This window comes from Nelusetta ayraudi, unplaced genomic scaffold, assembly GCF_046127955.1.
Source record: "Nelusetta ayraudi isolate G7.1 ecotype Tasmania unplaced genomic scaffold, CSIRO-AGI_Nayr_v1 ptg000127l, whole genome shotgun sequence".
NCBI classification, from domain to species: domain Eukaryota; kingdom Metazoa; phylum Chordata; class Actinopteri; order Tetraodontiformes; family Monacanthidae; genus Nelusetta; species Nelusetta ayraudi.
Genome location: NW_027466177.1, coordinates 1,291,576 through 1,307,975, shown reverse-complemented (window position 1 = coordinate 1,307,975; position 16,400 = coordinate 1,291,576). Strand labels below are relative to the sequence as shown.

General features: G+C 46.3%; 2 protein-coding genes and 1 long non-coding RNA gene across 4 annotated transcripts; 2 read left to right on the top strand and 1 right to left on the bottom strand.

Annotated features, from left to right (window-relative positions):
* The first annotated feature begins 229 nt into the window (after positions 1-229).
* Positions 230-4,881, top strand: sgk3 (serum/glucocorticoid regulated kinase family member 3). Its single transcript, XM_076050250.1, has 16 exons — positions 230-444; positions 547-630; positions 740-812; positions 900-975; positions 1,203-1,278; positions 1,488-1,537; positions 1,656-1,713; positions 1,831-1,914; positions 2,001-2,132; positions 2,226-2,338; positions 2,430-2,466; positions 2,909-2,995; positions 3,078-3,173; positions 3,303-3,458; positions 3,555-3,644; positions 3,999-4,881. Exons 1-16 carry the CDS (start codon positions 364-366, stop codon positions 4,167-4,169), a joined length of 1,464 nt encoding a protein of 487 aa, XP_075906365.1. The 5' UTR covers positions 230-363; the 3' UTR covers positions 4,170-4,881.
* Positions 4,882-5,010: 129 nt separating this feature from the next.
* On the top strand, positions 5,011-15,271 carry mcmdc2 (minichromosome maintenance domain containing 2). 2 transcript variants are annotated; one of them, XM_076050248.1, is made up of 15 exons: positions 5,011-5,190; positions 5,269-5,399; positions 5,668-5,727; positions 5,862-6,057; positions 6,139-6,261; positions 6,394-6,495; positions 7,610-7,741; positions 7,846-8,083; positions 8,165-8,370; positions 8,438-8,595; positions 8,691-8,870; positions 8,955-9,094; positions 9,427-9,536; positions 9,731-9,868; positions 14,814-15,271. In XM_076050248.1, exons 1-15 carry the CDS (start codon positions 5,094-5,096, stop codon positions 15,182-15,184), a joined length of 2,382 nt encoding a protein of 793 aa, XP_075906363.1. In that variant the 5' UTR covers positions 5,011-5,093; the 3' UTR covers positions 15,185-15,271. The 2 variants fall into 2 exon arrangements, with proteins under 2 accessions (XP_075906363.1, XP_075906364.1); XM_076050249.1 differs by having other exon boundaries at positions 9,731-9,925; positions 14,814-14,928.
* LOC142904359 (uncharacterized) lies at positions 10,301-12,596 on the bottom strand. Its single transcript, XR_012929382.1, has 4 exons — positions 12,443-12,596; positions 11,235-11,295; positions 10,984-11,031; positions 10,301-10,702 (listed from the first exon to the last, which is right to left on the bottom strand). It is a non-coding gene; the product is annotated as an uncharacterized LOC142904359 (long non-coding RNA).
* Positions 15,272-16,400: the final 1,129 nt, after the last annotated feature.

Sequence of the window (16,400 nt, the reverse complement as noted above, 5' to 3'; positions counted from 1 at the left end):
GCCAGTTGATCAATGAGCTCGTGTCACATCGACGCCTCTGACCTCAAGGTGATCGACGGAGCCCTGCTGCATCCCGCCTGATCTTTTACTCTAAAAACGCCTTTTTTAAAAAAAAAAAAAAAAATGTGGAGTCGGGTGCAGCTGCGGGCAACGAGGCCTGCAAAGAGCAGAAGGACAGCAGTTTCACTTCCTGACTAAACTGGGAGGTCTGTTCTCATTTCTCCTCCAGCAGCAGAAGCAGCAGCAGCAGCAGCAGCAGCAGCAGAGCTCCAGGATGGGGAAGGGCCCGTCACACACTTGAAGGCCGTCAGGGAGAAGCCGCGACACCTCACCGACTCACTCTTTTGAACGCCGACGGCCGCGATGGAGGAGCAAGTCACCCTCCCCAACGTCAGCATACCCTGCCACGACGAGCAGCGGGAAGGGAAGAGGAAGCGCTTTACGGTGCGCGCCTCTGCACGAAGTAGTTCCCCAAAAAAGCCAATGGCTGCTTTGTCGAAGGTTATCTTGGGGGGTCGTTCTGATTGATTCCTCTTTTGCTCCCAGGTTTACAAAGTGATCGTCAACGTCAGACGGCAGGAATGGTTCGTCTTCAGGCGCTACGCAGAGTTCGACAAACTGTACAACACAGTGAGTGCGCCGCCAGTCGGGCAAAGTCGATGTTAAGTTTTGCAAAATTATTGCCCTCCACCTCATGATTCCTCTGCTGTTTGCTTTGTTTGTTTGTTTGCGAGCGCAGTTACGGAAACAGTTTCCCTCCATGAACTTGAAGATTCCAGCCAAGAGGATATTTGGCGACAACTTCGAACCCGGTGAGTGTTGGCGCGCGGGCCCGACCGGATCTGATCGGGTCGGGTTCAAACGCACCGTTTTTCACTGCGCCACCTCTGCCGCGACAGAGTTCATCAAGCAGAGGCGAGCCGGCCTGCACGAGTTCATCAAGCGGATCGTCTCCCATCCCGATCTCTGCAACCAGTGAGTTTGCGACGCACCGTCCGATTTCCAACCTCGCAATTCAAACCGTGTTTTTCTGTCTTGAGTGATGCGAGAGTGAAAAATCACCTCGGCTTTTTCCACAGCATGCGGCCGCAAAGCCAGCGAGATTAAACCTGTTTGCGGTTGCGTCAGCCTCCGTGTGAATGACGAGAAAAGATGGAGCTCCTCTGTGTCTGTAATTAACTGCTTGGCTTTTGTTTAAACAGCGCCGATGTGAGGACTTTCCTCCTAATGGACAGAGTGCAAAACTTTTCAGACGCCTCTGAGGACGAAGACGACAAAGTGAGTCGCCGAGTAACGACCGACATTTTGGAGGTTTTAAATTTCTACAGATTTTGTGTCTTGGTCCTTGTTCATGGTTTTGGCATTTATTCACCTCTCTATTGTTTTGGAAAAATTAAAGTGCCGCACCATTTTCCTCCGCTCGATTTAGTCGAAATGATGTCCTGCTTGGCCGGTGTTGGCTAATGTTTCCTCTCTGTAATTGACAGAACAACTCTACCTCCAGAAACATTAACCTGGGACCCTCTGGAAACCCACAGTATGTCCCAACCAGCACAGCGGAGGCCTTTCTGCTTTGTCTCATTCCCACGAGCTCAACCATAAGCTTTTGTTGTGTTTAATGAGTGAGATTAACCTGTTTCTATTTCCGACCACAGCGCCAAGCCCACAGACTTTGACTTTTTAAAAGTCATCGGCAAAGGGAGTTTTGGAAAGGTGCGCGAGCGTGTGATTGTGACGGTAACAGGATGTGAAATGTCTCCCGTCGCTTTTGGTTTCTGGTCCTCACGGCGTTCTCTCTTCCCCCCCCCCCCCCCCCCTGCTGCGACGCAGGTTTTTCTCGCAAAGCGCAGGCACGACGCTAAATATTACGCCATCAAGGTCCTGCAGAAAAGGGTCATTCTGAACAGGAAAGAGGTGACGTCTTTAAAAATCAAATTTCAACATTTGAGGAGCGATCGTGTCGGCTTTTAACATTTTGCCCAACCGCTCCCTCCGCTCAGCAAAAACACATCATGGCCGAACGCAACGTGCTGCTGAAGAACGTCAAACACCCCTTCCTGGTCGGGCTCCACTATTCCTTCCAGACTGCAGACAAGTTGTACTTCGTGCTGGACTTCATCAATGGAGGAGAGGTGAGTTGCTCGGAATCAGTCAGAATTAGTGAGAACGTCAGAGAAACACGGACGGACGGGCGTTAATCAGGGCATCGTACGTTTTCTTTCCAGCTCTTCTTCCACCTCCAAAAGGAGCGCACTTTTCCCGAGCCGAGGGCAAAATTCTACATCGCCGAGATGGCCAGCGCGCTGGGATATTTGCACTCTCTCAACATTGTTTACAGGTGTGTAGGCGTACGCGTCCCGTTGTTTCTCTGTGTGTTTCTGCCTTTCTGTGTTGACCTGCCGTAAATATTACTGTGCACTTTGGCGCAGAGACCTGAAGCCTGAGAACATCCTCCTTGACCATGAGGTGAGTATTTCATTTTGACAGCTGTCACGAGACCCTCACCTCGGTACCACAACACAATCAAAATTACAATTCATTTACAAGTAGTCGTAGCGTAGTTAGTGACATATATCTTGCTCATATGTTTGATGTCTTCAGTGTACAACACCTAAATACGTGATCCACATTTGTGGCATAATTGCACGCGGACAGATTGGTGCGTTCTCTCTCCCACCTTGAATGGGTGTGATGCGATTAGCCCTCGCTAATGGGTTTCCTGCCTGGCCTTATTTAGAAAGTGAGGGAGCAGTGAATGGGACTGGCCGGGCTGGGCTGCCGCCAACATTCCTGCTCAACAATAGGGTCCTCAGTCCCCCCCCCCCCCCCCCCCCCCCCCCCGGAGCAGAATGAGCTGCTTGTGTGGCGCATGTCACCTAAGAAACATCCCCGCGTCCTCTCTTCACAGGGCCACATCATCCTGACAGACTTCGGCCTGTGCAAGGAGGGCATTTCCTTGACCGACACCACCAGCACGTTCTGTGGCACGCCGGAGGTCGGTTGTGGAACCCGAGGGATTGAGTGTGAATTTCTAAAACGGGACTCTTTGACGATGTCTCTGCGCTCCTCTTCACCAGTACTTGGCTCCCGAGGTCCTGAGGAAGCAGCCGTACGACAACACGGTGGATTGGTGGTGCCTGGGATCAGTGCTCTATGAAATGCTGTATGGCTTGGTGAGCGGTGGCTTCAACTCGTACATCCACGTTGATTGAAAAACTACTTGCCTTCCGTTCCGTTTTACTGTGACACTCACGCTCGTGGTCACTGACAGGTCTTCTTCTCTTTTATTTTCCTATCCGTAGCCCCCGTTCTACAGCAGGGACACGCATGAAATGTATGACAACATTCTCCACAAGCCCTTGGTGATGCGCGCCGGTGCTTCCACCACTGCCTGGTCTCTTCTCCAGGGCCTGCTGGAGAAAGAGGGCGCATACAGACTGGGGTCTCGGGATGATTTTGTAAGCAGAGACAGCAGTCGGCAGTGTTTGAGTGCTCCCTCTAGTGGTTCTTTCAGTGAACCGCGCTGAAATCGAGTGCTGTCTTTACATTTTCAGAATGAGATCAAGGAGCACAGCTTTTTCTCCTCCATTAATTGGGATGAGCTTTTCCAGAAGAAGATTCCTCCGCCATTTACACCGAAAGTGGTGAGTGTTCCGTATTATGTCGTCGCTTTAAGCTCTAACTTGAGTAAAATCTAAAATCTTCCTTATTAAAAAAGTGCAATTTACTACGGAAGCGTGTTGCATTCACTTGGCAAATAAAAAAAAAATCCCTGTTTTTCAGTGTAATTATTTCTGTTTTTCATGCTCATTTTTTTCCGCCCTGTTATTCGTGCTAATTTTTTCCGTCCTGCAATACGCTTCCGTAATTTACCGACTAACGTTCAGGATTTAAAAATTTTTAAATGCTTTTTCTGCAGTGTTTTGTGTTTTCTCTCATTTCCTTCACTATACTATTTATTGTTTACTTTATCAATGTGTTTCTATTCATTTCTCTAGAACTCTTTCTCCGACATCTCAAACTTCGATCCCGAGTTCACGGATGAAATGGTCCCCAACTCGGTCTGTTGGTCACAAGAACATTCCATCGTCAACGCCAGCGTAATGGAGGCCGACGATGCCTTTGTGGGCTTCTCTTATGCGCCGCCTTCTGACGACTCTTTCCTTTGAAGCACACAGCGTTTATGATGGCCTTAACAGTAATAACTAATATTGACGAAAGGGAAGAAACCGTGGATGATCTTGTTCTATGAAGCCAAAGCTGAAAGCTGAAAAAGAAAGCACTCAAAATTTGTGGTTGGCACACATAATGTGCCAGAAAATTATATATTTTACCAATTTGTATTTATATAATTATATATATCCATACATTATAGATTATATTTTTTATCAAAGAGGTCATTCAACCTTTATTCAGGTGGTTTCTAAAATGAGCCTTTATGAAGCCTTACATTTGTTTCCTCAAAAAAAAAATAAAATACAAAAAAGGGTTTTCTGAAAAACTTGAACTTACTGGGCTTAAAAATTTATATATATATTTACCTGTTGGATGGAGGTATTTGTCCATGTAAATGCTGTAAAGAACGTAAAGCCGGGTATTGTCTTGTAATTATAGCAAAACTGGAAATAGGGATTGCTTTAACTGCTCATTAAGACATTATGGTTTATAGGTCACCCTCCAGTTCTCCTGTGCCAGTACTGATGGAAGTTCTTTTTTTATCATCATCATTATTGTGTCCTTTTTTTGTGTCTTGTCTTTGTTTTGCTTGAACACATTTGCATTATAAAAAAAAAATTTCAAATAAAAAAAATCTGCATCGCTTCTCTTCACCTGGCAGTATGTAGGCTTGTACTCCTGCACAGTAATAAAACTTATTTAAAAATGTTCTGGCTGACTACTTCTTGTTTTATTTTGTTTTGTTTTAAGCGTTTTTTTGCGTAACATTTAACATAAACATCGCATTCAATCGCATATTTGCGGTCCTATTTTCTGCAAGGCGGAGGGATCTCCATGGCAACCGAGGCGGCAAAAGCTAGAGCAAAGTTTAAAAGTCTCGCGCTAACACAAAGTACTTTTTCCTGCCCCGAGCCGCGATGGCAGATGACTTGTCTCTAAAAGAATCAGTTCTGGTGTATTTAGACGTAAGCGGGGGCCTTCAGAGACTGACGGAGGACTGCAAAAGGTTCAACGGTAGGACTGCTGTGAGCCAAACACGAAACGCTGTTAGCCTTGGAAGCTAAACACGCAGCGGCGCTGTTCACCCTCCAGACTCCCAGCAGACCGGGGCGGTGTTCCGCCTCTGTGTCGCCGTCAGTCCCTCCGATGTGATAGAGGTGGACCCTGACCTGGGTGACTGCATATTACACGAGCCCTTGAAAGCCACGTCGTTGTTTCAGTCGGTGAGTGCGAGCAAATCATCAAACTGCCTTTTTATGTTTATTCTCTTCAGACAAAGCTTTTTTTTTTTCTCTTTTTTAAAAAAATATATTTTATATTTTATATACAATTATTTAATAATATCCATCCATCCATCTTCAATGCCCGCTTGTCCCTGAGTTCAGGGTCATGGGGGGCCTCCCAGCTGTCATTGGGCAAGGGCAGGGTTTTAATAATTATTATTTAAATGAAGCTATTCCAGGATCTACACGCGTCCTGTCCGTCACTCAGGTCTGCTTCCTGGCCATAAAGACACTTTCACTGGTTGAGAAAATACACTACCAGAGTCAGGTACGGTGTGACGTCTTCCTTTTCACCTGACTACACCAAATGAAGTCCTTTTTCAAATGCATTTTCCTAACATATGTGTGCACATCATAGACTCATGTCTCGCTACTGTGTCTCATCCGATTGTCGCTGTCCAGGTGAACGTCATACTGAAGCTGACAAACCTGCCCCCGTTCCCCGACTATACTTTGGACCTGGGCAGCTTCCCTCGGTGCTACGGTCCAACGAGGCCCGTCTACATCGAGGGTCTAGTTGTTGCCATGACAAGGGTCACAAAATACACCCAAGCGGCTCGGTACCTCTGCGAGAATGATGGCTGCTCCTGCTCTACAGGTGATGCTTGATCCCCGACTTCCTCCTACACGTAAACAGAATTTTTCTGAAGACAACCGGGACTTTATGACACTCTTTCAGGATTTCACCACATCCGCGTCCACGCACCCGGGGCCACAGAGTCAGCCACAGTGGGAAACAACTTCAGCTGCATGATCTGCGGCTCGCCACTGAAAGAGGATGTGAAGTTTCGACTGCTGGGTGGTGAGGCAGGGTGGGGTGGGGTGGGATGGGCGGCTAAATGCCACGCGTCACCCCAAGGGAATTTGACAACAGGGAACGAGAGGTTGAGACCAATTCTCAAACTTGCTTCTGAACATGTTTCCATGGGGACAGACAAGCAGCTCGTGGAGCTGATCCACGTCAAAGCGCTGGAGGTCCTAAGACCCAGTCAGCCGAGTGCACACAGGTACCAGTCCATCACCCTGTTCTTAAGAGGTGGGTTGCTCATACTAAGAATTTTCCACTTTCGCAGTGCTGCCCAGCCAAAAAAAAGATTCATAAAAAAACCATCAGATAAATATAAACGTATTATCGCAAGATTATATGTGATAAACAAAACTAACATCTCTAAATACCAAAGGGGGCAGAGTGAGGTGGCAGTTTCGGAATGTGTTGGGGCAGCAGAATTTATAATGAATCCACTGAAATAATCACATCTGGTAAACGGGGTTTGTGCGTCGAACGTCTATTCAGATGAAACTGTTATTTCCCTTCTGTAAAGTGCAAAATTCCCTTCACTGCATTTGCAAACACAGAGCGCTGAAGTGCCCTTGACCGTACTTGAGGCTAAGCTTTGTGCTACGCGCTAAGTATTTAACTCCTTTCATGTTTGCAAAGCATCTTGCAGAAAAAACACACGCATACCTCAAGCTGGTGGGGAAATTTTGGGGCCGAAACGCTCCGTTTTCATTTAGAAGTCAAATTATTTTGAACGCACTGTAGGTCAACGTCAGCTTAACGTTCAAAACGGGGGATTTGTTTGTTTGCGAAACCACATCCTCGCCCCGGGCCCGCTCGCTCCCCCCCAGTCTAGAATAATGTGGTCGGAAAAGCCTGTATTTACACACAGTCACATTTCGTGAGGCTCGCCATTAATTTTCCCCGGCTCCTCAAATGAGGCTCACTTTGTAACACAAACTGTGCCGGGGGAGAGTTTAAAATAAATAGATTTATGTGTAACCGCCCGCGCTCGGTGCCTCGCGGTGGGATATTAGATGTTTGGGTCCCCTCTAATAACATTGTCTGGCCGGGACCCCTGAGAGCCGAGCAAATCAACAACGGCGGGATTAGCATATTGTGTTGACCCAGTCACGGGGGAGGAATTTGATACGGCGGGGTTCCATTACGACGCACATATGTTAATGGGCGCAAGGAACATTCATTAGCCGGTGGCGGCGCACTTTGCACAGAGCAATCTTTGTCCCGGACTCCTCGCAGCGAGCGATTCCCTTGGCGGCGGGCTGTGCACATTTCTTCAATAGCCTGCAGGAAGTGCGAAACGAGCCCTCAGAGTGTTGCCGCATTGTGCGTGTGCCATGTTTTCACGCAGACGACCTGTGCAACTCGATGACAGTGGGCCGACTCTACCGGGTGATCGGCTTCCCTGCTGCGCACGGTCACCCGCTGCAGAGCGTTTCCTGGAGCGTCGAGGCCAACGGCGTGCAGCCGCTGCTGCCAGAGTGTGAGGCCGGACGCCACCTGTCACATCCAAACACTCTGATTTGAACAATTCCTATACCTGCTGCCACTACGTGAATCCTTTCATCCTTGCGAACCCCTCTGTAGATCCTCTCCAGGTCAGCTCCGGCTTCCAGCAGGTGTTGAAGGCCGCAGCGTGTTCACCCTGGAGGTTCGCTGCAGTTGCGGCTCAGTGTTTCGGGCTTGAGGTGGCTCCTCCCGGCCTCTACGACACCTTGAAACTGGCCCTGTTGCTCAGCTTGGTGCAGACCAAAGCGCACACAGAGGGCATCTCGCACAATGTGGCTCTTCTGGTCCTCACCGCCGATACCCTCATACCAGACAGGTATGCAGAGCGTCGGTCGACGTTGCACGCTGATCCTGGTGTGAATCCCTAGATTGAATCCTCGTCGTTGGACCTTGCCAGGTTGATGAGCTACGGCCTGAGTCTGGCGTGTCGCGGGGTCAGGCATCACTCCTCGGGGGAACTCTTGGCCTCACTCTCCCGAGACTCGCACGGCACCGGCACCGCCAACATCCACGCCGGCTCTGCCCTGCTCGCCACTGGCGGCATTTGCATGCTGGGAGATCTAAGCTGTTACAAAAAAGAGAGGCTGGACACCCTTCAGTCAGGTACCCAAGGCTCTTCTGCAACACTGAGGAAACCAGATGCAATATGATGTTCTGTTTAACTTCACAGCTCTGGAGAGCAACACGGTCTCTGTGTTCATCCCGGGGAAAAAATACGTCGAGGATGCAGACCAGCAGCTCTCCTTTCCCCTTCAGTGCAGCTTCTGGGCCCTAGCGGATACCTCCCAGCGCTCTGGGAGAGTCGAATGCGCCTTACTGGGGACAGCAGTCAGTTTGTTTTCTACATATCACCTCATCTGAATCTGCTTTACCAGGCCTTTTGTATTGACACGGTTTTGATTCATTCTTGTCCATCCGAGCAGGACATCGGTCCACTACCGCCTCAACTGGTCAGTGCCTTCGGACTGGTTATTCAATGCAGGGACTCAGCGGGAAAGCACTCACTGCTGACTCAGACCATCCACACCCTGAAGCAGGCGGTCCAGCCAGGGAAACCCCTTTACTCATCCTGTTTGGAGTTCTCCACCCAAGACTACAAGGAGGTTAAAGAACACACTCCGTTGTACCAAAAATGTTTGGGGGTTTTTAATACATCAACTCCTCAATGACATTTCTTGACTCCTCAGCTCATTGCTCATGCACAGAGTTTAGAGGTGGAGGTCAGCCCCGAGGCGGAAAAAATAATCCATGGTTATTTTATGGCCAGTCGGAGGGTCAGAACGCAGAGTCAGGATGTGAAAATATCCACGGCATCCACTGAACTACTGTGAGTTAAGTTTTCATCTGCGGGATCTGAATAATAGTCGTTTTAACAGTCTGAACCATTGAGAAACATCCAACGCTATACCACCAGTGTCCCCAAGGTGGGGTGCAAACCTAAATCAATCCCAGCAGCCTTTTCAGATTTCAAGTTTTTTGCAAATACGGAAGTTTTAGCATTTTGTGCACTTTAGAAATCTGTTTTAAACAAGACAATTTCCTTGAGCTCAGAAATTAATATTATTTAGCTTCAATATTTAACCTGCACTAGAAATTGGCTAAAAAAAAAAAAATCTTTATTAGTTGGACTATTGCTGCTGAAATGCTTTTCTGCTGTAGGGTTTCTTTGGCTGAGGCTCACTGCAAGTTGAGTCTCAGAAGAACAGTGCTGGAGGAAGACGCCGTGATTGCTGTGCTGCTGTGCGAAAATTCAGTCACTCTAAAGCATGGTAATGTCACTCAGTGGATGTGATTTTTTTAAAAAGCATTTTTGCATGAACATTGCTATTTTTATTTATCTTAAATATTGACAAGTATCTCTTAAACTGTAATTTGCAGTTTTGGAACACCTTGGTACCCCCACAAATAGCCAGCTTAATAACGGCCTTCATCTAAACATTAATGCACCTCTGCCTCTCCACAGGGGCATCTGCCCTGGTTATTCCACCGGACCCCGTGTTTCCTTGTGACCTTGGAGAGGTTGATGGTTTGCACAGGAGAGACGCGGCCCTGGATGAGCTCCACCAGAACATCCTACGCTTCATCTACGCCTACGCGCCAGGTGCAGATACATTCATCACCGAGGAGTAAGAAATCCGAAGACACGTTCAAACCACAGGTAGCGGTTCTTACAACATTCCACATCCCTCCCACCCCCCATATCAGTGTTTCTCAAAGTTGGTGGCGCGCAAACACCGGGCTGGAGGGAGACAGGGCGTCCGGGGGAACAAATGTTTTCAGTTTTGACCCCATAGACTTCTATGGGGTCAAAAGTCAACTTTGTCCTAGAGACATGGGGCCACTTGCAGGTTCATCGGGATCCCTCAAGACACAGCCACGTCAAATTTTGGGAGGGGGTCATGAAAAATTTTCTTCCTCCAAGGTGGGACGTGACAGAAAGTTTGAGAACCACTCAGAAGCCCCATGTGTTAAAAATATTATTTATAAGAAACAAACGTCAACAAGTGCATTTAAGAGAAAACACTGCATCAAATTTTGCTTTTGCACACTTTTTATTTGTCATTCAATTACAACGAAATGTAGCATTCCACAAAAAATGATTAGTGTAAATATTCGACCTGGGTTGAGTACCTACCTTTGAGTTTTTCAGATTAATGTCTCATCAGTTGACTGCCTCAGATCCTGCCAATTAATATTTTCAGTCAGACTCTTTTGGTAAAGGACATGGTTTCTCTCTCCTATACATTTCAATTCAGTTAGTCACAGTTTCAGCAGCCCATTTAGGTCTGATGGGTAAACGGCTTAAAGTGAAGTCATCATTACAGTTCTGGCAGAATGGGATGATCTGATGAAGCGGTTTCAAAGAGGATTTACCTCCGAGGCGTTTCATGAAGCCAACATTCAAAGGTGCCCAACGGCTGCGCCATCACCTCACCTGGAAGGACAAAAAGTTGTTCAATTTGATGTGGACAATTCAATGGCAGCACTTGGCAACACAGTGGTCAGCACAGTGACCAGTTGTCGCTGATTTTCAGTTCTCACGGTTCTCACCATCATGTTGTCTGACGGGTAAACGGCAAATATGTGAAATCATCACTTTCAGCGCAACACATCAGCCAAAAAGTACATTTAAAAAAAACTCAACGTAATCCATACGAGTTGTGGATTTAGACAAGCATCAACTGTCAACAGTTGCTTCAGTTTCAGGGAACTCACCTCCTGATCACAAAAGCAGAAGGGAGACTGAATCTGGGGCCATTGCATCTGAGAAACAAAGCAAATTTACAGTAAATATATAAACTACTGCGAAACACGAGAAGTCTCTTTGGCAGAGTGTAACTGGCATTTCAGTAAAACACAGTTTCACCATGAAATTGTCTGACGGGTAAACGGCAAAATGTGAATTCATCACTACTCCAGTAGTAGTAGAAGTAATCAAAGGGCAGCACAACATAATGGAGACTTACCTCAGGGTTTGCACACGTTGTAGCCCAGATGAACCCATTCGGAATATAAAAAGGTGTTGACCTGAAGAAGGAAAAAAAAAAAGGCAATTCAACCAATAATTTGACATATTGAATATATATATATAGCAATTTCAAGTATTTATTATAACCAATTGTTGAAGTCTCTAGCATCAACATTACATTTTTTTTTTTTACCTTTTCAGGCGACCCAATATTGGTCAAGTGCAATTCACTTGACCAATATTTTTGGTTAAAACGAGTGTCATAGAGGTATAATGCACCATCCAGTGACTTCAGCCTCACAGATGATCCCTCCCGGGAATCACCTATTGATTGTGAGGCCGCATGAATAAGATGTACTTAAGACGTGGTCAATATGCAGCTGGAGAACCATGACTGATCACCTGGGGGTCAGAGGGCGCCGTGTTAACACAGCCTGGTGGCTCGGCTAACAGTCTCGGGTCCGAGGACAGAGTTCAACAACGGGTCGCAACCCTTGCCATGACCTTAGGCCCGCAGAGGGAGCCCCGGCCACTCTCTACAGTCAAATAATGGGACCCTGACCACATACTCTTCAGCTGACCCCCCGGACTCAGCCTGGTATAGTCACTGGTACCGAGAGGCTGAATGACACAAAGGCGATTTGACCCTCCTTTGAACTGTCAAAAAACAATGATTTATGGCTGTGACTTCTGTTGCAGATTGGGCTCGTGAGTAAACAGCCGTGCCAGATTATCTTCATTTTTGACTCGCACTTGAACAGATCAATTTGTGAGCGTTTTTAATTGATTGGCCACGCATACGATTATGAAGAAATGGGGGGGGGGGGGGGGAATCCGATACTGGTGTGCGACGATGTAGATCTGGCATGGGCAAACTACGGCCCGAGGGGCCTTATGCGGCCCGTTAACCTTTTTAATCCAACCTGCCGAATTTGAAGAATTGAGATTAATGGAAATTCATAAAATAGCTGTGCTTCATTCATCTCCCCCCCTTGAGGCTGAGGTTGTGATTACAAGCAGAACCTAAATTTTGCAAGCCACGTTCTCTCGCCCACGTGGCCAGCAGCCGACCGCGAGCTATGCTAAGTGCTAACCGGAGCTAGCAGCAGCGCGGAGCGAACAGCAACAGGCGAAACTAAAGCACAGTTGCCGCAGCGAAACGAGCGAACAAGCGGCCGTAAGTCGACCTTCCCGAAAATTCCTTACCTGGTAGAGTTGGAGAAACAGTGTAGAGACGTTTTGGTCGCGTCCTTGTTGCCAAAGGGGACGCGTGCTCCTGCTCGCGCTGCCTACAGGAGAAGAGAGAGGAAGTTCCGGTGTGTCCTTTCCTCTAAGTAAAGTAGTCCGCCCGCGGGAGCGCGCACAGCCTCTTAAAGCTGAATCGCCCTGTTTGCGCACAACCCCCGGCAGCTGCATTTACGGTCACGCAACCATATTTTATTTTGTTCACATTGACATAGATTTTAGATGACAATAATTTTAAGATGACATTTTAGCCTGAAATTGATAGGGTTGTATGATCCGGAAAATAACCAAAATCAAGTGAAACTGTAAATTGTCAAGTTGAGCGTCTCGTCAGATAGTCTCCACTGACGAAATAAATTATTGTTGTCATTATATATATATATATTATTTTTTTAAAAAATGTCTAGCACATTACAGTTGCAGAAAGCACCCAGAGTAAACCTAATTGATTGGTCGTCAAAGGCCAAGTACGTCGTGGTTGTCTCAAAGTTGACATATTTATTTATAACGTCCCGTTATAAATATTAAACACCGCTTACCTGCTTGTGTTGGGATTATTCGGCTCCAGTGGACGCCAAAGCCCCTCTAGAATACAACACCTGCGCACAGAACATTGCCCCAAACGTGGGTCGAGACAGGTAAACTCGACAGTGCGCCTTCAAAAGCGGGGCTGCAATCAACTTGCGGCAGTCGCTCACCTTCTGGCAGGACACCTGAGCTCAACCTGCGCAATTCAGATCCCGATACGCGCAGCTGAGCGCAATTATACACTACAGCCAAAACTAAATGCTCCGTGGATCTCACGTTTAAGACGCGGTGATCTAAATGTTTCAGTGTGACAAAGTCGCCAGTCAATCAGTTGTTGATTTTTGGCTTGTAACTGACACAATTATAACGTTAAGAAAACATCTAGGATTATTATTATTTTTTGTTATGGATAAGTCATATTTTAAATATTATGTTTTCAGATAAATTAAATTATAATTAAATCAATCATTTGACCGTACTTTACCTTTTATGACTGAGCTTTAATTTTTTTTAAAATTCATACTGTTAAAATTAAGATAATAATTCATTCTGTCATTTTTGTTTTAAACCATGCTGATATTATAAACGTAATCCTCTTTTACCTCCACCGATTTTTTTTATTTTTTTTCTTTATAAAGTGGAGTTGCAATTATTTCTCTCAATTTAATGCTGGACCAGGAATTCACCTTTCAGAATCAGAATTCTTCTTTTTTTTATTGTCATTCATTCATCTCATTCATTATATTTACAATCATTAGTCATTGAAAATTTTTAGAGGATTTAGATTATGACAATATTGTAGTATACGTTCTTTCATTTCATTGTTATAATCTTGGCATTCATTTTTTTCTGCCAAAGTAGCCGCTGACTCACAAACACGTTTACAACCATGCATGTTTAAAAAAAAAAAAAAGAGAGAGAGAAAAAAAAGAAGAAGAACAAATCGAGAAGGAACATGAGATGGAGAGTCTCCATTGTTGACTCCCTGACAGACCACTTCACATGACAGATGCTGAGTTATTCACACATGCATTTAGTGCAAATGTTTCAACTGAAAGTGCACACCTCAAGCATGACGGGCTCATTACCCCGTGGAATTTCTACAAATATAGGCTACCTGGGACATGTATGGAGCTGCACTACGCCAGGGCAAACAGAACCAGCCAGGCAGTATGGATACAAGAAAAAAGAAAAAAAGAATTACATATACGATTTTCTAAAATGCATACAATTAAATTCACACAATATATTAATTCACAATATCTTCCTGTGTTGGTGGGCTTTGTGGTGGGTCCCCATCCTACAATCGTGAACATGCTGCTGGCACAGTAAGAAGCAGCGCGGCCTCATGCAAATGTAATTGTGAACTCGTTCATAAACAATGATCTTAATTAAGGCTGTTAGTGCGAGCTGGACGACGAGGGGCCTTGATTCTCTGACTCCGAAGAGTTCTTGGTGTTGAGGAACTGTCCGCTTGCTCCAACATACAGTCTGGATCTCATTGGCCATTTCTGGAAACATAATTCATTTGTCGGTACATGAGCATCTAAAAATTAAGGCGTAAAGAGTGATTGATGATGCCTGATTTAACGAAAAATAAAGGCCCGGTGATGTTTTTCACACGCTCATTTACTTTCCGTCGTTTTTTTGGTGACAGCAAAAACGATGCACATGGAAGTATATGTGAAAAATAGTGAGTATTTCTACTGACCTTGACTGGATGCAGGTAGCCGTCACCCTTCAGCGAGTGTAACGCCTCTGTTTGTCTGGCGCTCTCGCCGTCCTCGGCGCCTTCCTCTTGCAGAGTTCGAGTCAAATGAGCAATGTAGGTGGTGGCCAGTATCAACACGTCGAGTTTGGACAGCTTGGTGTCCGGCGGCACCGACGGCAGAGTCCTCTGCAGCTCCAGGAAGGCCGTCCTCAGGGTCTGCACGCGGCTCCTCTCCCGCGCCGCGTTCGCGGCCGCCGGCCGTCCCCTGCCGCCGGGCGCGGCGCTCTGCAGCGCTCGGGCCCGCTGCAGCTCCCGGCGGCCACCGTCCGGGCTGGGGCTCGAGCTGGGGCTGGATGCGGGGCTGTCGTCCACCACGACGCCGGAGCAACTGCCGCTGTCCATTCGGAGCGTCTGTCTTCCGACCATCCGCCTGCATGCGCTTACAGACCTGGTTCATGAGATAAAGACACGTCCATGTCATCCTGTATGCATGTTTGAAGTTCATAATTAGTTCATAATGTTCCATGTTTAAAATTATCCAAGTTTATTCATTTATGTCGTGTTTATTAATGTATGTGTTGATTCTGTTAGTCCTTACTGATAACAGATGAAATTGTTGCACATATTTATTAAACCAGGAGTTAAACATCATCAATTGAATTCTCTGCTTTTGAACTGACCTCCAAATATATCCATTCGCTAAAAAAAACAACCAAAAAGCCATCTGGATTTGACCTGCTTTCATGTGTGCAGGATTAGATCTAAAAGTAGCATTGACATGAAATTGATGTGCAATTTACCTCTTCTGTCTCTCGCTGCCTTGAAAATCGACATGAAGATAATCCAAGCAGGCTCTTGCAAAAAAAAAAAAAGTTGAAATTGACTCTAACGCAGATGAACTGGGTTTGTTTGTTTGTTTGCTTGTTTTTTTTTTTTTTACCCTTAAACACAAAGTAATTGCGCGTCTGCAGAAGAAAAAAACAGGCTGCGCAGCGGTCTCATCCAAAGCTTTGTGCGCCGTTGTGCGTAAAACTCTCGGCGCCGCCTCATTTATTGGAAAGCGGCGCAAAAGTATTTCTCTAATTAATCACAGGCCGCGTAGCTGCACTGCAGTCCTCCTCTCTCCTGTACTGTAGTCAGTCTGAGGGCAGCACAAGCTCGTTTTCAACGCCAGAGGCAGGACCTCTCTCCCTTTCCCCCTCCAACTCTGATGTGTGCTAGCTCAAGTCCCCCACTCTAATTGGCTGGCCAACCTGACACAGTATTTCACTCATAAGCCTATCAAAAAGTGGCAGGAGCATAAAGTCGGGGGGGTGAAAAAAAAAAATTGCTGTCCTCATGAAAAGGGGTTTTAAAAAAAAAAAATCCCGATTGGCTTTATGGACCGTTATTTGCAACAGACCGTGAAGACACTCTGACAAGTGTAAGGTGATATGCAAAACATTTGACTAATTGCCACAAGCGGAGCCGAACAGCGAGCTCATTGGCGGAGCTAATAAATAAACTCCCCGCGCTGCAATCAACAGGCGGGCATTTGGGGAAATTCTTACCAGACTGGCAAATTAATCACTCTGATTTGCAGGGGCTCCAAGAGGAGATGTCGGCTAATTAATGAAAGGAATTATTCATAATAAGTATATCCGAGGAGTGTTTTTAATAAAACATTGTTTTTATAAGGAC

What these genes read in the sequence shown, in the direction of transcription:
- sgk3 (XM_076050250.1), top strand. Translation starts at nt 364, where the DNA reads ATGGAGGAGCAAGTCACCCTCCCCAACGTCAGCATACCCTGCCACGAC. An exon ending in TGGCGACAACTTCGAACCCG is followed by an intron (nt 813 to 899) that starts GTGAGTGTTGGC and finishes CTGCCGCGACAG; the next exon opens with AGTTCATCAAGCAGAGGCGA. An exon ending in ATGAAATGCTGTATGGCTTG is followed by an intron (nt 3,174 to 3,302) that starts GTGAGCGGTGGC and finishes TCCTATCCGTAG; the next exon opens with CCCCCGTTCTACAGCAGGGA.
- mcmdc2 (XM_076050248.1), top strand. Translation starts at nt 5,094, where the DNA reads ATGGCAGATGACTTGTCTCTAAAAGAATCAGTTCTGGTGTATTTAGAC. An exon ending in GGACTGCAAAAGGTTCAACG is followed by an intron (nt 5,191 to 5,268) that starts GTAGGACTGCTG and finishes TTCACCCTCCAG; the next exon opens with ACTCCCAGCAGACCGGGGCG. An exon ending in TTCAGTCACTCTAAAGCATG is followed by an intron (nt 9,537 to 9,730) that starts GTAATGTCACTC and finishes GCCTCTCCACAG; the next exon opens with GGGCATCTGCCCTGGTTATT.